A 24,479-nucleotide genomic window follows, 5' to 3' on the forward strand; every position below is an offset into this window, starting at 1 on the left:
CCACTTGGATTCGTACATGGTCCAGAGATCCTCTTCTCTGTGAAACGAAGCTTTGATTTTATACTTGTATTCGTGGTATTTACTCTTTCCAAAGATCAGAAAATGGTCGGGAAGGATCATTCTCTTGTAGAGATAAGCTTCTCTGTCTCCGTCTATTTCTGAATTCTTCTTTAAGAAATCCTTATAACATTCTCTTTTGGAGCTGATCCATTCCCCTTTTAGGGTAGGACTTCCATCCAGTCCATTTTCGTAGTAAGGCGGTAATAAGATTTTCCAGCGATATTCACTTCTTGTCATCTTTGTGAATTTTGATGTCAAAAAACAAAGAACATCTCCTTTTTATGTGTTTTTTTATGGTTTAAAAATAGAGACACGTGAGGGTTTTGGTCGAACAAAAAAAAAAAACCCCAAAATCCGGTTTTTTCCAGTTGATCCAGTTTTATAAGTTTTGAGGTTTGCTTGCCTTCTTTAAGGCGGGAAGAGTGGGACTAGGCATGATGTAACCCACAAGAGAACTGAGAATGACCATCCAATATTCTCTATTGCTATCGTGTACAGCTAACATCACAATAGAAGCAATAATTAATGTAATGCAAACAAATAACTGAGCAAAAAAGACAATTTCTGCTCTAGGAATTCTTTCACCAAACAGTTTCCAGTGTTCTAAGCTGGTAGAATGAGATCCGTTTGGGGAATCCATGAATCAAAACTAGGGGGATAACCTTTCCACCTTACTTTTACTTCCGTTATGACTTTTTTACCTACACGACGCTTTTTATAACCCAAAATCTCTTCCACTTCGTACACATTGTCCTTTTTAATGACTTTTTGTAATTCAGACTCGTAAAAGGTTCCTTCTAATTCTTCTCTATTATAGTCCTCTACCTTATATCTATAAGGTACAGACCCCTTCACTAAACGAGATATGGTAAACAGTTCTCTAGTCCAGTTAGGTAAATACCCTTTTTCAAAAGTACGTTTAGCTTTACTGATTCTCACTAGATCCCCCTTTTTAAACTTTGGACTTTTGAGACTGGTTTTCTTTTTATACAAAGTTTTCCAGACTTCTAAATCATTGGAGGCATTCACTTCAGCCGGAGCTCTCTTGATACTTCGGTGATAACTGTGATTATAGGCATACACTAAGTCGGGTAAAATGTTCACATATCTTCTAGTTTTATGACGAGTGAAATATCTCCACATGCGGGTTTTCAGGGTACGTTGAAATCGTTCGACGATACTGGCTTTGGTTTCTGCATTACGAGTGGTAAAAAAATGAATGGATTTAAAAGCATTAAGAAATTCTTTATTGGTGAATTCTTTTCCTTGATCGGATTGAATACGAAGAGGTTGTCTTCCGTCTTGTTTTATGATCTGTTGTAATCCTCGAACCATTTCTTTTCCCGATTTCTGTATTAAGGGTACTACCCAAGCATATTTAGAAAAAACATCAATGGCACACAATAAAAAAGTATATCCATCATTATCTTTTTTCAAGGGAGACACATCAGCCAAATCTAATTGCCATTGTTCGTCTATACCGGTCACTCTGGTTTGCTCTCTTTTGAATTTCCTTTGAATGGGTTTATGCAGAGTATAAGCTTCTTGTTCCCTTAACCATTTTCTAATTTGAGGAAGAGAAACGGAATGTCCCTTTGCACGTAATTGACGATATAAAGACTGGACCCCTCCATATCCAGTTTTAGGATTGTAATAAATTTCTGCTAAAATCTCTGGTAACACCTTTTTCTTCATCTCTTTAATATAGACCAATCTAGAATAGCGTTTTTAGTCCTTTTGGTTGTCTTTGGAGTTAAAGCAAAAGAAGAACCTTGAGGTGTGCTAAAACTTGAGGCATCCTGAAACCCGGTATCGTCGTAGTTTCCATCATCATCATATTCAGTCAACATCGGTCTAGGAGTACTGATTTTTCCTGGCTTTTCCATAGCTTTTATAATGTTTGGATTCTGTATATAATCTTTAGGTACTTTGGTTTCTTTTAAAGCTTGTGCAAATTCGTTTGTCCCTACAGGAGAAGCAAACCCTTTACGGGATTTAGTTTTCATGGTATTAGTGACTAGATCCACAATATTAGAATCAGGAATCATTTTTCCTCGATAACTAATTTCTCCATCGTCATTCCATTTTAAGACTTGAGATTTCTTAAGATGTTCTAAGAGAAGGCCTGCTTTCTTTTGCATTTTATTACTAACACTTTTAATGACTTGCTCCTCTAATTCTGAAGAACTGGGCTCAGCCTCAGCAGCAGCAGCACCACCAGCACCAGCATCTCCTTCCTCTTGGACGGTAACAGGCTTGGGTAGTATCTTTTCCTTTCCTTCGCTACGAGCTTGACGTAAATAATTACGATAACGATATAATTGATGTCCATAGAGAGCCGCTTTTTCTTCAGGGTTCAAATCTTCCCTGTTTTGAATCTGATCTAACTGCTGGCCTAATCCAATAGTCGCCTGAAAATCGGGAGATTTAGGTAGTTTACCTTTTAATTCCAATAACATCGTTTCGGGAACCAACAACATTTTACGACTCATTTTGGCAAGATTTTATTCAAAAGTAAAGAAAGAAGAGATCCTCCTTTTTGTTTCAATAATAAAGCTCTTCTTTTTTTATGACTCTGAGGTTGAACTAACTTTCTCAAGATGTGTTTCTTAGGAGCCAGTTGTCTCTTCTGAGAGGGAGATAGAGATATGTTTCCTTTTAATAGGTTGTATACAATTTCGCAAATCTTATGAATGCAGTCATTACTACAATGTTTTAACACTTGATTTTTTAAGACAGGGGTACTTTCAGGAGAGAGTAATAGGTTCAACACGGGCATGTGAGGTCTCAATCTACATTCACAAGAATTGTTCTTTTTTTTCTCCTTTTTCACCCCTTTCTTTTCTTTCTTTTCTGTCGCCTCTTTTCTCTTCTTTATATCAGAAGCCATCATTAAAAACTGATAAAAAATTCATCTATGGTTGTCTTTTATAGGATGACCAAAGACACTCATTTATTCTGGACCCATGGTTCAGCTACTGGGTGATATCTTTGTCTATGTTTTTCGTATTCCCTTTTAAGTCTAAAAGCCATGTGACAGTCGGGACAATAATAATTTAGTTTAGGTTTCTTGATACCTAAAGTAAAGTTAGACATGTCTGGTACAGGAACTATTTTCCTTTTCGATTGACTTTCAATCCAAGCGGGGTTATGAGCGGTAGCCAAGTGACGATCGTAATTTTCCTTCAGTCTGAATCCGACTCCATCGTGGGGACAGAAATATTTCAAGGCCGGTGACTCATTTGGAGACTTTTTCGAGAGTGTAGGGGTAGATGGTGCTTTAATAGGGGACTGATCAATAGTAATGACATCATCAAACAAAGAGGGAGCTTGAGTTGCTTTAATAGGGGTAGAAGTCATTACATTATCTGAGGTTCTGGCCGCTCCTATAGGACCTTGCATGGCCCTATCCATTTTCTGGATAGCCCTAGCATTGATAATGGGAAAAGTTGGGGTATCATCCTCAGCATAGGGAAGAGTGGCTTCTAAATCACCTTGATTTTTCTGATTTTGATCTTGACGATACAAGTCTACTTGGTCCTGAACCCAATCAGGCAAGTCTTTCCTAAGGGGAGGAGTCTTCAAAAAATCTTTTTTGCTTAATTTCTTTTTGATGGCTTTCTTCGATTTGCTCTTTCCAGGCTGAGCCATTTTTTCTTTTTTCAAATTCCATTTCAATAAATTACGAATGATGACCCCTCCTAAAAACCCAGCTCCTCCTCGTTTCAATACGGCTTTCAATCTGTTATCTTCGTTGACTTTTTTGTCAGCAATCACTTTCAAATCATCCCGGTGTTTTTCAATAAACCGTTGAGTCTGTTTGTCGACAGGAATAGTTCCTTTCAGTAAATTCTTAGCTCCTATCAGAAACCATTTCATTAAGGTTTTACGGCTTAATTCGATGATTTCCTGCCTTTTCTGTGGATCTTTTTCTCCATATAAAAGTTTCAAAAGTCTCAACACTTTGTTTTGTCGTGCCATGACGAACTCAATCCAAATGAAGGTAACTCCTCGTGTGTTCAATATTTATATTCTCGAGGCATATAGACACTTAGGGTATCGAACATTTGACTTCTTAATCTCAATTCATCTGGAGTTTGTGGACTGAGATCTACAAGCAAATAACCGTGAGGAATACTAGTAGACTCTTGATAAGCAGACATTAAATGAGGCATATCTAATTGTCGACTCAACACCGTCACTTGAGATTTATCTCGAGGATTTTTAAACAGTACTAAATAATGAGCATTGAGACTAATAGTACGATGTTGAATTGCTCGATCAAATACATTTTGAGTAATGTAAATCACACTGGTATTCCTATGATGAGCTTTGCGAGTAAACCAATCGACGATAGACTCGATGGCTTTGCCTCCCATCATATCGTCAAAAATTAACAAGTGACGAATACTGAAATCAGCCACTAATTTCTCGTCGTCTTCTGGAATATTGCGTATAAACTTGACTTGATCTTGTAAAGATTCGTAAGCGGGTTGCCATTCTCGGTAACACCATATGATTTTTTCGGGGGGAGGGGAAATCCAATGTCTATTTTCTACTAACTTTTTAACAAAATGTGTTTTTCCCGATTTTGAAGGACCCGCCACCACCATGGTAAATTCACGTTTCAATTTAAAAGGGTCTAGTGTATCGTAAGAATACATCTTCACTTATGAAATAAAAAACCTTCACCTTTTCTATTTAAGTGTGTGCATGTAAGTGACCACTGGTGTTTTTCTTTTTGTACACATTTTTTCTATTTGCTCGTAATAGAGACATCTTTTCTAAAGATGTGGGGGTGGCCCTGAAAAGGGCCGGTTTTTTTGTGTTTTTCTTCTTTTGTAGTTTTTTTCTTCTTTTTCTGTATTTTGGTTTCTGGGAAAATAAATGAATAAAAAAACAAACACCTCACTGCTCTCCAAATGAGCGACAAAGAGGGCAGGGGTTCAGATTCCTGCAAATGCCTGGAATGCATTTGCAGCAAACACGCTGCTGCCCACAGTCCCTGCACTTGATCTAAAAATATAAAGAAAACAATTTCATAATTATTTTTTAAAAAGTATTTTATAATTACAAAGCATTTTATAATCAAATTATAAAAAAACATTTCATTTTTTATTTACCTGCATATGCCCGTTCTCCCTATAGCATATAACACATTCTTCTCTCTTTTCGTCTTTTTCGATTACTTTTACACCCCAGCTGGGGACAATAGAAAAATGCCTCGTAGGGTCCTCAGGTCTTCTAGTATGCAGATACAAGGGAGGGGTGGCAGCTCTCAAAATCGTCCTCAGCTGTGTGGACGCATCTCGCGTGGCAACAGGCCTCCGAATAAATCCGGATGGTAGCTGGGGTCTAGGTCTGTTGGGAGCTGGATACACCAGCCTATGGGGGACGGGCTGCACCGGGGATCCTGGTGGAGAGGGGGCAGGACTGTAGCCCGGACTGATCGGGCTGTACCCCCCCGGACTGCCTGGTGGAGAGGGATCCGGACTTTCGGGTGAGTCCGGAATCACTATAGGCTCCCTGGAAACCTAAAATAAATAAAAATGTTAAATACTAAACAGCCACTTACATTATTAAAATGTTACAAAAAGTACAGTATTAAAATTACTTACAGTGAGGGCTGGCCCCGGTGGTCGAATGGGCGGCACTCTCCTCGGAGGCGAGGGGGGCAGCTCCGGTGCTGGGTGCCTGGGGGGGAGGGAAAATCTTATCCCCGGTCCTCTTCTCCGGTAGGGCATAGCCCTTCTGGCAACATTCCTCATTTGTCGGAATAAGGAAACCGGTCCCCTGGGTACTGGAGCAGCTGGAGGAGGCGGTGGCGGCGGAGGTGACGGTGTTAAGGGCCCAGGAAGCACTGGAGCGGCTGGAGGAGGCGGTGGCGGCAGAGGTGACGGTGTTAAGGGCATAGGCAGCACTGGAGCGGCTGGAGGAGGCGGTGGCTGCTGAGGTGATGAGGCGACAGATGACTCTCTTCTTCTCCTCTCTAGCATCTGTAGAATAGTTTCCAAATCAGGAACAGGTCCGGGAGGGGGCGGCGGCGGAGGCAACGAGGGACCATGGGTCGTCTGGCTTACAAAACCCCTAGTCCTGGAATCCACAGGATTGGTACTGGACTCCAAACAAGCAATTGGAACGCTAGACTGTAAATCATACTGTGTTCCATTCCATCTGTACGTTTCTATTGTCACAACTCTTCTCACTAACGAAAGGTCAGTGTTAAACTGCGGCACGGAGTAGATATTAATTGCGTCGATTTAGAAAAATCAAGCAGACGAATGAGAGCTGGGCGGAAGTGCGCTGCTATTAAGCACTAGATATGACGTCATTTTCATTTATGACGTCAGAATCTTGTACTTGAATCCGTGCCAAGTCTTAAGCAAGGCTCTACTAGCCAGGCTACCATGACAACCGGGTTTAAAGCAATGCAAACTCCCTATAGAGTCTTATAGAGTGCAAACCATTTATTTTAAATGGTAGAAATAAAAAAAACTATGACATAAAATGTCAAAATTTTATTATTTTTCAGCAAACAAATTAAACATTGGAATAAACATTTATTCGCTATTTTAAATGGTAGAAATTTTAAAAAAATACATGAAATAAAATTATTTTTATTATTTTCAAACAAATCATACATTGGAACAATTGTCTTTTTTAAACACAAATTAATTATTTAACAAATGTCTTTTTAACATAGGCTCTAAAACAATTGCAGTCTGTTGAATTCTTCTTTGAAAACGAAATCGGTCATTTGCCAAAGTCATCCATTCACTTGTCCTATCTTCGTATGGTATTTCCAACACTTGAATGTCCATATTAAACTTTACACTCCGTTTTCTTCGTCTATGGCTTGAGTTTTCAATTTCAGGTATAGAAATTCCAAAGTCACCATCTTCATATTGTCTATTTGTGAAATCACTCGACGACAAGCTCTCCCCTGATGGGTGAACATGCATCTCAGATACCCGAAGTTCTGATAATCCTTGTAGGAGACGCCTGTTAATTTCTCGAGTAATTGAATCTTGGCCCCCTCGCAAATCCAATAAATTGTGGCTAGTCTTCCGGGGAAAGGATTTTCTACTGCTAATATCAACAGTATGTGGGCAAGAAAATTCAAACTGGTGATGTTCCGAGCCAAAGCTAACACCCTCAATATTTTTTTCTGTTTTTCCTCGTTCATATCTGCATTCCATTTTGTTACTAATTGATAACCCTCAAAGGTAAGACTCAATATTTCGCTCATCGTCAATTTTTTTTCCTTGATAGAATTATAAAAAATATTAAAAAAGCAGTTCATTATATACCCATATTTTGCGCCCCATCAATACCTTCTGGGGCACGTGAGAAACTAGAAAAAACCGGTTTTCAACAGAAACCAAGGTCAAACTTGCGCGTGACATTGTTTTTTTCCCCTCGCGTGAAAATTAAACTGGAAAAAACCAGCTAAAAGGGGGGATTTCTGCACCTGGAAATCACCGCCCGAGGTCTATAAAACAGGGCCCCCCTAGGACTTGTGCACATTGCAAATCATGACGTCTAAAAACTTCCTCGATAGCCAAGATCCTATGTCTAGTGGAATGGGCTATTACGACCCATCACTAGTGACAGAGACCCAGGACCCAGTCAACTTAGAGATGGCTGCTTACAATTCAGTGATCAGTAAGGAAGACTTTGGGATCATTACCACGACCCAAGAAGGAATTCTCAACAGTCTCCATCTGATGAGTGACGAAATAGGAAAACATACTAGCTTGATCTTAAACAAACTGGACGAAATGAACAAAACTACGCAGCCAAAAACTACACAGGGGAAAAAAACCGGCTCATGCTACACCTGTGGAGAACCAGGTCACTATTCGCCGGATTGCCCTATAAAGGAAAACAACCGGGGCTCGACTTCCCAGCAGAGTACTAACTACAGTAGACCTTCAAACAACAATTGTTTCATCTGCAAAAAGGAAGGCCACTGGATGAAAGATTGCCCAGAAAATCTCAAAAACAAATACTGGGCAGACCAAGAACACGAGGCTCAGGACTGCCCAGAAAAAGAAAATCACCCTCCCACCAACAAAGGGAAAGGAGTCAAAGACAAGAAAAAAGCAAAAACCCAGAAATCCAATGAAGATTGGGACGAGGAAATGAAAACGGAGCAGAAAAAACCAGGCCGTATGATGAAAGTCAACAAAAAAAATGTGTTCGTGGATTCTCCCACTCGTATGAACTTTATCTGACAAAATTGCACGAGAATTTCTGAACAATGTAATTTCCAGAAAGTCATTCTATGTTTTCTATTTTTTTGCGCTTATTTCTTCACTTGTTTCATGATTTTTGATGTTCTTGTTCAATAAAACTCATTTCAACCTTAAACCCGGTTTTTTTTTACCTCATTTGCATAAAAAGTGCACTCAGTTGAACCGCCCAGCTAGGCGCCTTATACTACTGATCTCGAACACGGTCGAAGAAGCATCACCATTATCTCCAAATAAGTTATTACGTGCATTTCTTGTTTTTCTGTCCAAATATTCAGTTTTGTTCTTTCACATGCATGAAAACTACAGTAGAATGTCACCAGATGGAATTTTTTTTATGTTGATCATCTGGCTAAAATTTTGTTCTAGGATCATATCAAAGTAATTTTTCAGTGCCCCATTCCTCCTTATTTGGCATATCGCAGTTTATATTGCCGTTCATTAATTAACTCTGAATGAAAAAAATAATATATAAAGTACATGCTTCCTTTGGTGCTCTGTCAATATTTCAATTCTAAGTAAAAAAAGACACATGGTCTCCTTCATGCGATTCATGTTCTCTCGATTTCTTGCATATTATACAATACCAGAGATCGATGCTGTATGTAGTAGCTTTTTATGTAAGATTTATGTTTTAAATATAAAAAAACCGCATGGTTATTACCGATGTGTTTTATTTGATTTAATTAATCAGCACTAACGGCAGCATGAAAATAAAAAAGTCGCGCACACTCGAATTATACTTGTCCTTCGGTGGTGGACTAAAGTATTAGCCATGTTAAAGTTGGACTTAAAACCTGTATTTTAACAGTTTTTCAGATTATCCTAAGATATGACAATTTTATGAGCTATGATGAGATCTTACAAAAAATTTTGTTCTTACGATATATTTTGGTCAAATGTCAGTTATGTTAAACGAGCCCCAGGTTTATATGGCAGAGTAGGAAAAAAGTAAGATTGGTCTTGCTCTTTTGGGGGAGGGGGCATTTCCCTTGGTCAAGGTTGTGCATAAGGACAGATATTATCTTCCGGTTCTGACGGAAAAGTCCATGGGATCTATTAACAAAAACCATACGCCAGCCATGGTAAAACGCAGACAACGTGTTGGCGCTGTTTGACGTAGTGACGTTATTATTATGACGTCATTTTTTACGTTGTGACGTTATCAGCAGTATTTCACTAAACACATAGATCACACGATGAATATTGATACAAATTTAAAAAATCAATAATGAAAAAACAGAACCTGAATATATTTAATTTTTTTTAGTTTAATGTATATTTTTTCAAATTGTCATAGGCCCAAATAGGCCCTGTGGCACTTAACGTAGATATTCAAATAGGCCCAAATAGGCCCTGTGGCACAGAAATGGTTAAAGATTTTTGACATGTAAAAAAATGACGTCATAATCGTACTTGATTTCAAACGGCGAGGAGTTTCCCGAAAGTGACGGAGTTAGGGTAGTGACGGAGTTAGGGGGCTATGCAAGATAAATATATATTCCTATACCTTTATATAGAATAAGCGATAGCATGTATAAGTAGCTAGTTCTGGGGTTTTTGTCAAACGGTGAAATGCATTAAACGAAAGGAAAGATGCAAGCGATATTTTTTTACCACAAGTACGTGTTCCTGAATACTGCAGGAGAAAGACAGTCGACATCACGTGTAAGCATGTACATTAAATTATGATAAACTTAACTTATTCCGTCAAAAAACTTGATTATTTAATTCCTAAGTACAGCTGTAATTGAATATTAAGCCATCGTCCCTTGCATAAAAGATTTTGCCAATGCATTCGTCCTTTCTTTATCAGCCACCTGTTGATCAGTGTTGATTCGTCGCGTGGTCAATGTATTTCCAGTGAACCGTTAGATGCAGTTACACTCCTTTCTTAAAAGATCGATTGTATCCGTTTCGATGAAGACGGCTTTTGGTAAACACAGCTTAGAATACATTATCAGCATGTGCACTATATAGAAGTCTAATCCTACTTGCGATGTTGATAATTTGTCCAATAAAATAAAAATTCACACTAAATGTGTGTACATCGGTGACTTACTTATGCCTATACAATTCTCGATTGAAATTATCTATGATTATTTTATGCGTATTAAATCTGATTAAAGTTTTTCTTGTATGGCATAAAGAAAAAATTCAGATTGCCGGGCCCTTTAAAAAAAAAAAACAACGATGAGTACAGAGAGATTTAAAGCAGTATTTGTTTCCATTCACCCCCCTCCCCTTCCCTACCCTCTGAAAAAATCGATTTACAGCCGATTTCATTACAAATCTATATATATATATGATAACACAAATTCTACATGCTTGCTATAAATTCGACTTTTCAAGACAATTTTATAACATTATTTATGTGCTACTGCTTGATGTTTTAAATAAGACTGTTCATTTTAACCTTTCTTCGCTTCAAAATAGTAAACCCACATTCTCATTCTCTCTCTCTCTCTCTCTCTGAAATATGATTTTAATTCTCAAGACATTTACGGATAGCTTATCACTTGTAACAATTCTCAAAAGACATGAATATCACTAGAAAAAATGAAATGTAAATGAATAGACGTTATGTCATTTATAAGGAATAATTAACTCATAAGAATATTTTTCAAGAAATCGGTATTCTTTTTTTCATTTAATTAATGAACATTAAAACACTGCTGTAATGTGATTCCCTTGTTCCAGCAGTCAAAAATTTTACTTGTGACAGTCCGATATATTAGAGGGGTTCCTAATATCAGACCATTACCAGTTGTTTCAATACTGTTATTCTTTAAAATCGGACTGTCTCAGGAATCAACAATGATATTCAATGGAGTGATTTAAGTACGATATATGCCTTAAACTCTTCTGTATGAAAATATATCACAGTTCTCGGCTCTATAACGGGCCTCGAAACTGTTTTATATTATTTCATACAGAACTGGTTTCGGTATACTAGTATATCCATTACATATACACAGTCGCCAAAAGGTTTTATTTTTCACTTGAACAGTTCGTGAACGGTGAATGCACAGTGAATGCACTCTAAACGAACGGTGAGTGCACGCTTATCCGAATTTGGATAACGCTTATGAACGGTGAACTGTGAGCGAACGCAGAGCGCAAACGCAAGCGCAAAGTGAACGTTGAACGATATATGTACTCTTCGTATTGTTATAAGCCTAAATATAATATTATCTGACTAAACAATAAGTGAACACTAAACGAACGCAGTGAGCGCAAGGCGAAATCTTTGTGAACGCACGGTGGGCGTTTTGTGAACGATAAGCGGGAACGGAGCGGAGAGCGCAAGTGAACGCACGGTGAGCGCACATGAACGCACGGTAAGCCCACGGAAAAATGTTAAAATAAAACATTTCAAAGGACTGAACCCTAGCATCTAACTGCTGTATAGCGCCAGGATTGGGTGAAAATATCGAAGCCTTGAAATAAGTAGAATAATCATGTAGAATAATGTACACTGACTGTCTACATGATAATTTTATTTGTTTTTGTCTTTATTTCTTTAGATTCAAGTCATACGTAGTTTTATCATTTCATGACGTTACTTAACAAAAATGACGTCTGTTCTACATTTTTCATCAAAACGATGCCAAATGGTAAACTCCGTTTATAAAAAAGTATGATAGATATCGAAAAGAGAAAAACAGTTATGAAAAGCTACGATTCTACACTATATTTTACCAAAATATGGTAAGTTTTAAGGATATGGCAATTTTTGATGCTTCGTGGCTCTAGCTCTTTGTATGGCGTTATATTAATTTCTTAAATGATTTTATAGACTGTAGCCAAACCACTGTAAATGTTCTTTTTTTTATATTTTAATATGATATTTTTTAAGCTCAAGACTAATATTTAAAAAAGGACAATTTGTCATATTAATATTAGAATAATTCATATGGACATTTCCTTGATTTTTCAATGCTACATGTGCTTGTTATCTTGGGATATTATTGTGTTCCAAAATAGCACACTAGTGTAATACCCAATCTTCATTGTTAAAAGAGTCTAGAAAGTTTAACGTACGGAAACAAACCTTTATTGACGCCTACTATTTTAACCGTCGTATTCAAACTGTGTGTCTGGTGGGGCTAGAAAGACGCCTGTATAAGTTGTGTCGCTGTCGTTAACCGGAATAGCTGTCAGAAACAAAGTTTGTAACAAAATTTGCGAACAGTTTCAGAAATCTAAAATGTTTTGATAAGAGCCTTAACTCACTCAAAATATTCGTTTATTTACAGGGATCGAGTCCTGACAAGTTGTTAACAGCCATAAATACAGGATGTTTTGTAATAATCGTACTTACAATTAATATAGTACATTCAATAATGAACTGTATTTAGGCATTTATATTGTATTAAATATGTTTACATGAGAGTTCATACAAAATAACAAAAACGTTCGCTGAAAAAAAAAGCCAAGCACTACAGTTTGATCATAAGAATTGTACAAAAGGTTCAACACCACCAAAAGAAAAGCTACAGCTAGTATAGCTCAAAATGAAAGCTTTTTTGAGACTGCGATCAGTCTCAACAATCTAGTTTATGTTGTTTTACTCACTTGTTGAAAAGTAATCCACATACTCAAAAACAGTAAAAAACGAAACAATTCAAAATGATGACTTCCTAGGTCGTTTACAACAAAGTTTTGAAGAAGACAACCTTTTAATTAAATTCATGTAGTTTGCCCGAAAAACACACTAACTCGTTGGAGATGCATTTCAAACTGAACACAAACTAATAAAAGTGAAACAATTCAAATTAAAAGCTTAATGAGAAAATGAACAGATTTAGCAATCTACAAAATATTGTGTGCTCAAAGATTATATGATGCCTTAAATGGATATAATTCTGTTCGGCCAATTCCAGTTAAAAAATAAAAAGCTTTTAATTTGGAACATGCACTTCCTATGATTAAAATACAACAAGCTGCAAACTTAAGTAAATATTTTAACTTTGTAGCAACTGTCATTTGGTAACCTTTCAAAGCTTCTCAACTAACATTCTCAAAAACGGCACAACACCTTATACATTTTACAATACAATTAAAGAAATAAAACTGTAAATAAAATTATTTTTGTATTTCTTTCCAAATTTATTAATATTTATTATTTACTTACATTTTGTTTTATATTAGAATGAAATGGTTGAAAGATGTGAAAATATGAAAAGGAGTTAACGGCTGAATATTAAAGGTATATGTGACGTATTTTTTATGAATAACATTAGGGAGATCTGATTATTTGCTTCAATACTTTGTTCAAAGATAGGACTTTCACATTAATTACGTTGTCTAAGTCAATCGCATAACAAAGATACGATAAATAAAAGAAGTGTATTTTATTTTTTACCGGCACGCAAAAAAATACAAACGATTTGAATAAACCCCACCTTTAAATGGGTCACGTGACATCATTCTCGGTCTGTCAACAATAATGGCGACAACGAGAAAGCGGGGCAGACCGATAAGTTTGACGGATTCAGCAAGAAAAGAGAGAAAAAGACAGGCTGACAAAGACAGAAATAAAGGAAAGATCTTTATCGGAGACTACATTGAAAGGTGGAATCGATTGAAATCTGAATTGAACCTAAACTACAACCATGAAGTTGCAGGGGTCCTGCTGGACAGGTTCGTGTACATGATATGCCTATTCCATTTATGTGTTTTCTTTCTCAGAACAAATAGATTTCCGTACAGAGAATTTTTTTGAAGATAGGAAAAATATCAAATACATCGCATACCTCTGAAGCATTGTAACATCAATATTTGTAAGCGTTTTAAAACGATATTTTCTTTTGATGAGATGATGGGGCCCCCAAAGGGACCGTGCAATTTTATAAACAAGTCTTGTACTTGTATATCTTGTATGGTATCGTTCTCGTATGATATTACCTATAATATATAGGAAAATTGTTGTTGTTTTTTTGGATATGTTGAGATTGATGTTCATTATGAAGTATTAGATTTTGATTACATTGTAGATATGAAGCTGGACAATCAACTATGACAGTTGCTTCCTCAACCCATCTGGCACGCTGCTAAAAATCTGGGGAAAAAGTTACTTGCTGTAAGTGATATAAATTATTCAAGTACTTATTGAATGAAGTACTTATTTGAATGTAACCATAAATAAAGATGAAATTAATGTCAAAATGGGCTTGGCCCCTGTGGTAGTAAAATGACCAATTCTGATTTATACACATAAGTAATTTCAAGGGACATGATAAAATTCACAAATTAAGGACTACAGTATATACACAAGTTTGGTTTATCCTAACCGTGATGGGACAAACCCATGATACTGTCCGAATTGGTCCGGAAATTTGTCCCTAATTGCCAATACACAACAACTTGGAATGACTCTTCTTACTCCAATTCCTAATCGCCCATGGTGCCACAATCTAAATTGTCGATAGGCCGCGTGTCTTTTCCCTTTGTAGTAATCATCATCTACAGGAAGGGCTAATGCATCCTGTCTATATAGCTTTGCCATCTGCAGAACTAGTTCATCAAGAACCAAGAGGCGAAAGTCCTGGAGAAAAAAAAAAACTAGACAATTATACAGATGTAAAGAAAGAGGAGGGAGGTGAAAAATGAAGTCTGTTATGTCTTATGGAATTTAACTCATAGAAAAAATTACCGGCAAGTCAGATTGACAACTGTTGGGGGGGGGGGGGGGCGTCCACAACAGACCCTCTCTACTGCTGTGGGCATTTCTCTGCATTTCATGCAGGAACACCAGTTCGGAGAAGTTGCTCCAGGCTGTGGGTGATATCCACCATGTGGAACTCTTTCAATCAGCTCCATAAACAGACTGGGATGCTTCTTTCCTGCTTTAAGGAGGAGATCTTTCCTCTCTTCATTTGTCATTCCTTCAATCCGAGTCTAAAAAAATGGATTGATAAATATCAAACCAAATGTTCCCAATTCATCATGGTTATTGGTGCAAAGGAGTACAGTATAACATTGTTTCTATAAAAAAAAACACAATAAAACCCCCTAAACTGCATTGTGTGTGTTACCTCTAAAATACGTTTTCTTTCAGAGAGAGCATCAGCTGCTTCATCCCCTCTGTGCATTCTTCTTTCTTATGTGTCTGCTCGTCTGCCTCTGCCTCTTGCTCCACTGCCTCAAGCTCCTCTTCCTTTTGGCCTTCCTCTCCCCCTTCCTCTCCCCCTCCCTCTTCTGACTGGGCTTGAGGTTGAACTGGTATCGCTTTCCAACCTTTCAGCTATCTGGCGTAAACCTGGTCGTCTGACAGGACTTGAACTTCCACTAGTACTTATCTATAGACATCAAAGTTATATTTCATTTTCAGTTTCAACATACATTACGTATTGTGAAAAAGCGTATTAATCCAGATAGATATAAATATTGAATGTATTTAAAATATCTACTCCGCAGTTTCAATATTATTTCGATATTAAAAAAGCAATTTTAAATCTAAATTCTGAAAATAATGACCGATAAAAACTTTCAGTACATGTATCCCTCAGGGGGCCCCATAGTTTAACTCTGTTTACACTGTCGATGACGCTAAAATCGTGTTTCGCCTTTATTACACATAACCAGCAATTCATATCGTTCTACATGTATCAATAACGGACTTATAATGGTTCAAGTGACATCTGATATAAGAATTATCTAATTTGTGACATGATAAAGGTGATTCTATATTGAAAACAAACTTTACACTTACCTCTTCTTCCATCGTGTTTTTCAATGTTGGGTTTTCCCGCGCTCATGCGCAGTGGCGTAAAAAATGGCGGATAACATTAATATTCATTAGACGTGTAGCAAAGTTTAGAGACAAATAACTGAAGAAAGAACATGTTTTGTGGGCCCAGAGTTGGTGAAACGTATAATTATATCAAGCATGATGTAAATATTTACTCAAACTCATGTCAAAAATTTTACTCCAAATACGCCACATATACCTTTAATAAAAATGTTTTGTGGTTTCTAGACCCAACGAATATTCTAACAATGAAATGATAACGTCCTGTCAATGGAAATATGTATATCTATAGCTGACTTCGTTTTACACAATTTTTAAAACTTATCTTTTGCCATCTTTATAGTTAATTTAATTGCTTAATTACTCAATTGTGTTCAACCATTGTAAATGAATGAATGAAATCTACGAAGATAATGCATGATTTTTAATTTCGAATTTCGAAATGCTTAAACAGGCTTAAGGTTGATCTCTACACCAAATAAGTGTAGGAGTTTTTTGTTGCATGCATTTGTTACCAATACTAAGCACAGTATTCAACAATAATATACCTCAAAATACAATACACTATTTTCTAGAGAATTTTGAAAATATCAGTCTGGTTCCAGATAACCCCTTATTAATCAAATGTTTAAACATTCCTGTTTTAAAATTCTTATGAAAGTGAAATGTTATTAAGTTTAGAAATGAAAAACAAAAAAATCATGAATGAAGTTTGAATGATTTTTATTGGAATCCACATAAATATGAACCTAAAATATAAAAAAATTCTTTTAAGGCAAACTGCTGGACAAAATCCCACAAAAACCTGAAAATATAAACAATATTCGTTGGTGAATGGGATGAAGAAAAGAAATTGAATGAAATTGAAAAATTAAAGGAAATACTTAATTATTGCAAAAATCTTGGTATGAAAGATCCTGTTTAAGAGTTGTCTTTCTTTATTTTACATGGTCTCAAATGTCTTGGGATCAATTTTTTAATTAATAAAAATTACGAAGAAAAATTAAAAAAGGAACAAGTTTATGCTAAATATGTAGATATAAGATAAGTAGTGCTTATGATAATGTTTGAAGCTGAAAAATCATATTATTGATGAATGCATTTATATATATATTTAACTCTTCAGAACAAAATATTAGTAGTTAATTATATTATAAATTGCCTTTTTCTTTCTTATATACAATAGCAATTATAAACAACAACCATACGCATATCAATACATACATTAGATGTCCATAGTGATACACATGCATGTGTGGAAATGAAAAACATGCTCCTTTTCAGAATTATGTCTTTCCCTCATTTGGCTTGCAAATCCGGGCTTCCACTGCTATTGCTACCTAGTTGTATCTATTTTAATCAAAATACATTAGTTTAATGTCAAAGTTTCAGTGAAAGTCTTTTACTGAAAATGTTTTTTTTTAATTTGGGAAGTTAGGATCAATTCAAGAGATCGTACTACGGTACTTTCGTTTTATATTCATCATACATATATAGTTTAAATGAAAATTTGACATCTGCTTACCTATATCGATAATCCGCCACATATGTATGATCGTCTGTTGCAGATGACATGACAAAAATGTGTTGCCAATAGCAGCAGAGCAGGGAAATGGTATATTATTTAGATTCCACGTTTTCCGTACAAAACAGCTGATAATCAATGTTAGTTAAAAGCTTTAAACAGGAAGAAAATTGACATATTTTCTAAGCGTTTTGGTGATTTCATTCCTATCTCACCTCCTTAGTTAGAAGAGTTCAATTAAACGGCGTATAGCTATTTTGTACCACGACATAATGTTATCAATCCGGAACACAATGGCGTTTCGAACGGAAGTCAGACATGTTTTGACGATGTAGCCTTCCACCTTAAAAAGGCTTCGACCATTAAATTAGCTAAATTATTGCATTTAACATTTGGAATATGGCGAATGATCTGCCAGTTTGACATCTGCCATATTAAAATTAATGACGTAATTCTATATCAAAAAGTCAGAGTTCTTTCAAAGTCCACAACTTACTTTACCCGCGTCATTTGTAATACCGCGTCTGTCTCTTAAAAATGGAAGCAAATCACGCTTCCTGTTATTTATGGGTTTAAGTTAGGAAAGAAAACATATAAACAATGTTAAATTAATCTTAATATTTCAATTACATCAAGTTCAATGAAAATATCAATGGCATTGTGAATTTGTTATAAGGTAAAAATAATGTTCGGCACATAGTTGATATGCTCAAAAGGTTGATTTTAAGTAATTACTTGTAATAGATACGATACATGTAGTTTAAGTTTAAAAAATGATGCAACCTCTATAATCTTTTATTATTGTGTTACATTTTAAAGTCTAATTGTACTTTTGAAACAATTTCAATAGCTTTTTCTTTTCTGTTTTTGAGTATACATTTTTGTGTCACATCTATTCTAAATAGTCTGCATCCTACATGTATATTACTTTTACTCATTCACATAGTAAAATTCGCATATAATTAAAGGTTAGTGAGATATTATCATTTGTTGCAAATTATTTTAAATCAGAAAATGATAGTTTCTTTTTTTATTATTTTAAAATTGATAAAGATTGTATGTGTACATGTATCCATGTAGACCATGCTTGAAGAACCCACGAAATTATTCCAATTTTATGTTAATCACTCTTGATTGCTAAAAATTTACCCTTTTTTAGGATGGTGCAAAATATCTGAAAAAAAAAACACCCAGAAAAACTATTTGAAGCTCAAGGAAGAACAGCAAAGTACATGTGTATATGTCTCATTTAGTGTCATTAATAACCTGCCATTAATAAACTGCACAGAAGCGATTTATATTGATCATTTGCATGTTACGATTTGTGCGTCACGTGAAAAAAGTGAAGTCGCACAAATGCATTGAATGTAGCTTTTGATAAACTTTTCAATTCCGTTATAGATAATTTAAAGCGATACTCGGTCAATTTTTTTATTTTTTAATTCTACACTGTATACAGTCATTTGTGTTAGCTTCGGACACCTGAAAATTGCTGTGGAATCTTAAGCGTCTGAAAATACTGCTTCATTAGAGTCCAAAATATCAATTATGTCATTATATTTGAAAAGTTTTCTCTTTTGTTATTCTTATTTTATTAATGTTGATTTTAAATTCGGATAACAAAAATACCTTTTTATCAAACGGAGTGAAACTTCGTTTTTCAATAAAATAAATATTGCATAAACTAATATGTTAGTAATGACTTTAATGAACAATATATGATAGACAGCAATATTGTCTTCGCAGTTTTTGATTGACGTTCGTAATTTAACTAGATGACTTTTACATAGATTGACAAACCTTTTCTCTGTTAGTGGGTACATGTACAAAAAAGCAAAGTTATAAATCAGTAAAACTAAGCCTCGAATATATGGAGGCAGGACTAATATTAATAAGCTTTGAGTTCATGAATATTCATGAGGGTTATTAACCATAAATTATTTCTATTTATTGAATGTTTCAAACATACGATTTCCTTTAATTTTTTACAGTGAAATGTCAACTTATGAGTAAACTATGTGCAAAATATAAAGTAAATTGACCGGATAGTTTATCTGTTTGTCGCGCTCAAATTTTTGTCGTATGTCCGATTCATCACCGACATTTTATATAGGATTATACAGGGAAATGAGGGTTTTCATTTTCAATTTCATATTTAATAAATTACAAACATACGATTTTCTTTAAATTTTCAGCGATGGAAGGTTAACGTATAAGTAAACTTTTTGCCAAATTAAAACGAAATTGACCGGATGGTTTTTAGGCTATCCGTCCTCATATTTTGATCCTTTAAACGTGCCGTGCCAGCCATTTTACATAATAGAATTGTATAAAACAAAAAGATGTTAACGAATCAAATTTAATTTTATTTGTATTAAAAGAAAAAATACATTTCTACTCACACAGAACGTAGAAGGGTCGCGTATATGTTTTTATTTTACAAATTATAGTTTTGATTTTAATTATTGACGCTGTAATAGAAAATGCACGACGTTAATTATTGTCAATTGTTACGCCAGAGTCTAAACTGACGTCATCCTAAGACGTTGACTCCGACGACAATATATCGATTTTGAAGAAGCGGCGAAAAAATTAAAATACTTCTGACATTATTCTAACGGTTCATTTCACTTCAAATAAATTTTTGATAAGTATTTTTTTTTGGAAATAAAAACGTTACATGATAACTTGTATCATTAAACATTTTACTTTAAATTTGTGTTTTACAACAGTAATGCGCAATACCCTGCGCAGAGGGCGCAAAATTTTAAACCCGCTACCGACCTTAAAGAGAGTTAGATAAATATTTCGCATATGCATCTCCTATCTGAATATGATATTGACCACATTTCTTATCAGCATTTTCATTTTATCACATAACCAAGTGGTAATGAATGTAGGTGTTAGACTGGTAGCCTGAATGTTGTTGGTTTAAGCCCCGTTTGGGTCCCATAATGTGTTTTGTTGTTCGTATACAATGTACTTAATCTCCTCTCTCTTAATACATCAACTAACTAATGGGAACCGGTTTACGAATTACTTGCATCCGTTTAGCATCAGAAAATACTGCTTTCTTGGTGCCCTAAGGCTCAGCTAATCATTTCTAATTTTATAAAAATTTGGAAAATAAATAAAATATTGTTTCGATGTTGAGTATCCCCGGTGTCGTAAAACAAGTTTATTATCAAAAACAACTTTATTTCAGCCTCTGAAACCAATTTCCTTGATATTTCATTTAGTTTTTAAAGATTATTTCCTGAATCAATTTAATCATTTTGTCAAGCACTTCCTTCACCTCTGTATAAAAATACAATTTATCGAATTCGACCACGGAATGCATGTGTAGTTTATAAAATATGACTCAGAGTTACAGAATTACAGAGGAACCAAACAATAAAGTAAATATTCATTAAAAACAATAAAGAGACCATGGCTGCATAAATTAGTTTATTTCATTACTTCAAGTATATTTCAGACAACCCATTTGCGAATCGTTCAAATGATTTTTTATAGTAATTTACACTTTTCTTTTAAAAAAAATATTAAAAACACCTTTGACCAAAAAAAATTAACCCCCCCCCCCCGCCCCCCCCCCCCAAAAAAAAACCAACCATACTTATAGACATAGTTTGATTTAAGTATTTTACTCTTGAAAATAAAAAAAAAGTGATCAAAAATATTTTCAAAGCAGCTAAATGAACGGTTATATATCATTCGAAATGATAATGTCTTTTTCATAACGATTTACTCTTTTAAAGCCCTTACAGTTTTTATAGATCATAGTACCAAGCCTTAATCTCAGCTATGGCGTCTCCTGTGTAGTCATATCTCGCTGAAGCATACAAAACAAACGAAAAGCTTTGTATAATCAAACCATCAGCCTCAATGGCGGGATAATCCAATATGGCGTAGTAAATATCATCTTCATCACTTCTATAGTAAGTGTTGACGTACTTGTTTTCTGAAATACGGCCATTTTCCTGAGAGCTTATCTTTCGAGACGTTATTTGAGTTATACGGTCCCCCGATTGGTCGAGAAGATGAACAATAAAGTATTTTGAAATATTTTCGCTCTCCGCGCAGTTTCGTACAGTTGCTTTATATTCGGTGCGTGTGTCTTTCTGAAGCTTTTCTATTCCAAATTCGCAGCTGTTTTCAACGAAGGTCTGGGTGCGAAAGTTATAGTTGTTATTGATGTATAGTTTTAAGGTTTCTTGCTTAGACTCTGACGTCAGAGTTAACCACCTTCCATATCTATAGTTGACATTTTTATCGTTATTTGACAAAATTGCTTCCACCACATTGTTTTCGCCTAAAAAAGAAATCAATTATTATATGCCTGTTTCAAAACACACAACGTTTTTATCTGTTCCTTATATGAAAAAGTTTAATGTAAAATCATTTTTATTTGTGGGAATGCCCCCCCCCCCCCCCCACAATTAACCCATACAGAAGTTTTTTGAGCAAAACACTTTAAATACTGTGAATCGGTTGATATATTATTTTAAAGTTGATGAAAACAAACATCTTACCAAAAATGATTTTAATATGTGGTATACACAAAATCTAAATAAAATATTAAAGAATTATTGTGAACAAAGTAGATAATTGTTGATGGCAAGATGATAGAATATCTATTGCTTTTTTTCATTTTAACTAGACTCTCGATATGGCTAAATGGTCAACATCTTAATCATCAGATTTACCTATTTTTTTGAAATTTGATTTAGTAGCCCTTAACTACTAATTCTAAACATTTTAGAAAAAAATCATAAAAACTGTTAATTTTCATAAGAGACTCTTCTGATCAAGATGATTTAATAATTCTAAATTGATAAAAACCAAAAAAAAAGTCTCAAGAAAGTTTATAGAGCGACAAACCTTTTGTGACGTCTATCATTTCCCCCTTGAATCTAAACTGAGTGTCGGGAGGAGCTAGAAAGACGCCTCTATAGGTGGTATGGCTGTCGTTTAACGGGATGGAAGTCAGAGAGAGAGTTTGAAATGACGGCTTCCCAGTGTTGCGGACAGTTTCTGCAATCTGCAATATGTTGTTCAAATGTAAGCTGCAGAAACGTAAGCAGCACACAAAATAGTAGAAAACGAAATTATTTGTAAATGCTGTTAGCAAACCTTGCCAAAGACAAACTCTAGATGGAGCCTAATTTTTCAATTAACTAATGTGAACTGAAATGTCGGAATTGAAAAAAAAATGACATGATACATGTATTACCTTGTACGTTTTATTTTCTATGTACGATTTTTCGCATTACGAATATTTAAGTATAAAAGCGTATTCTTTGACTGATGACATTGACCTCGTTTGCTAGTTAGTGATTTAAAGATTGGTCCTGTAAGTCAAACTAGTGAAACTACTAAAGTATTTTATCATCCCGCGGATATACATGTATATATTTAATTGCTTCAATAGTACAGCAGATTTCAAGAATTAAAAACAAAACCCATATTATATGGCTAAATCGATACAAAGCATTTCAACGAAGTTAATGCCATTAAATGTAATAAGAAATTTCACGTATTTAGTGTACTTCATTGATTATACCTCGGATTCGTACACGAATGATCTTTTTAACATCTTTACAAATCATAAGCAATTTATACGGCTGAAATGTTTTTCCGTATGCCAAAAGTAAACCAGCATTTATTATGATAAATCGCGTTGTTTTGTTGCTTTCCAAAATGGCAAGGAAGTATGATATGTTTAGTAGTATATTCCGAACGAAATTGATTATTTATGTAACTATATAAACCTTAAGTCAAATACATTACAATGGTGTTCCTTGGTTACATGTATAACACTTTAAATCGAAGATTTACAAGAAGTTGTCATTGCATTGTAAACAAAGAAGTGAAAAACAGTGTTTAGCGTAATGTGTATAAAATAAATAAAGCTTGCAAGGTGTCTCTTATTGCAGAAAGCCGATTACATTTTTGAAAAAAATATTTTCACGCACATTCTACATGTACTAGAGTAAAATCAGTTATAAACACCAGTGCATTTTTTAACTTTATGGTGAATGTCATTTAGTAGCCTTTTTAGACGTTTCAATGGACTAAAGTCAAGTTTAACATTCACAACACCAGAACAACCACTTTATACTGTATTTTATACTGTACACTCAAAAATTGAAAAAAAAAATAATTGTTGTGCAATGTAGTAATCATCCGTTTCAAAATCAATGTTTTACATACATTTTGATTTATAATTTAAAAAAACATGATGATAGAATGAAAAACTAAAGACTAGGTTTTTTAGCAAATTGAAAAAAAAACACTTAAATAAACTTACGCATTTGTGGTTTCCAGACAGTACAAATACTGTAGCCATAAAAAGATACAGTTCTTTCAATGCCATCATGTATATCTATGTCTGCCCAAAATGTAATCAACTTTTAAAACGTTTAACCTGTAATATATATAGACATAGAGCAAATTCACTTAATTGTGTGAAACGAATTTAAACGATTTAATGGGACAAATGAGCAACAACTAACGGCAATTGCGATTAATGTCTCTGGTAATTTTGAATTCATAAATACTAAAGTACCAAGTAATTACCTTATTAAACAGGTTTTGACCATTGAGTTAGTGAAATTATTGTATTTGACATTTGAAAGATGGCAATTTAGATCTTAGTATGGGGTCTGCAATATATATATTAATAGAGTATTTATTTTATTTAGATAAGTCAAAGTTTCATTCATAAAACGGTCCCATTTGAACTACGACATAAGTCTCTTATAAGGAAAGGTACATGTACACTTTATTGCCTTTTTAAACAGTATACGATAGTAAACTATGTTTTAGCCAATGTAAACAAACCTTAATATTTTAATTACGTCAGACAAAAAAAACCTCAGTG

At 34.8% G+C, this 24,479-nt stretch overlaps 2 protein-coding genes, 1 long non-coding RNA gene and 1 pseudogene across 3 annotated transcripts; 1 reads left to right on the forward strand and 3 right to left on the reverse strand.

Annotated features, from left to right (window-relative positions):
- Positions 1-7,595: 7,595 nt before the first annotated feature.
- On the forward strand, positions 7,596-8,297 carry LOC128174239 (uncharacterized). The gene has a single exon (XM_052839837.1). It carries the CDS (start codon positions 7,596-7,598, stop codon positions 8,295-8,297), a length of 702 nt encoding a protein of 233 aa, XP_052695797.1.
- Positions 8,298-14,455: 6,158 nt separating this feature from the next.
- Positions 14,456-16,044, reverse strand: LOC128174241 (uncharacterized; annotated as a pseudogene).
- Positions 16,045-16,781: 737 nt separating this feature from the next.
- LOC128172286 (uncharacterized) lies at positions 16,782-17,889 on the reverse strand. Its single transcript, XR_008242235.1, has 3 exons — positions 17,597-17,889; positions 17,296-17,421; positions 16,782-16,876 (listed from the first exon to the last, which is right to left on the reverse strand). It is a non-coding gene; the product is annotated as an uncharacterized LOC128172286 (long non-coding RNA).
- A 3,312-nt stretch (positions 17,890-21,201) lies between these two features.
- Positions 21,202-24,014, reverse strand: LOC128172283 (uncharacterized). The gene is made up of 3 exons (XM_052838077.1): positions 23,907-24,014; positions 22,478-22,637; positions 21,202-21,908 (listed from the first exon to the last, which is right to left on the reverse strand). The coding sequence occupies exons 1-3, from the start codon at positions 23,973-23,975 to the stop codon at positions 21,367-21,369; spliced, it is 771 nt and encodes a 256-aa protein (XP_052694037.1). The 5' UTR covers positions 23,976-24,014; the 3' UTR covers positions 21,202-21,366.
- Positions 24,015-24,479: the final 465 nt, after the last annotated feature.

This window comes from Crassostrea angulata, chromosome 2 (genome assembly GCF_025612915.1).
Source record: "Crassostrea angulata isolate pt1a10 chromosome 2, ASM2561291v2, whole genome shotgun sequence".
Lineage (NCBI taxonomy): Eukaryota > Metazoa > Mollusca > Bivalvia > Ostreida > Ostreidae > Magallana > Magallana angulata.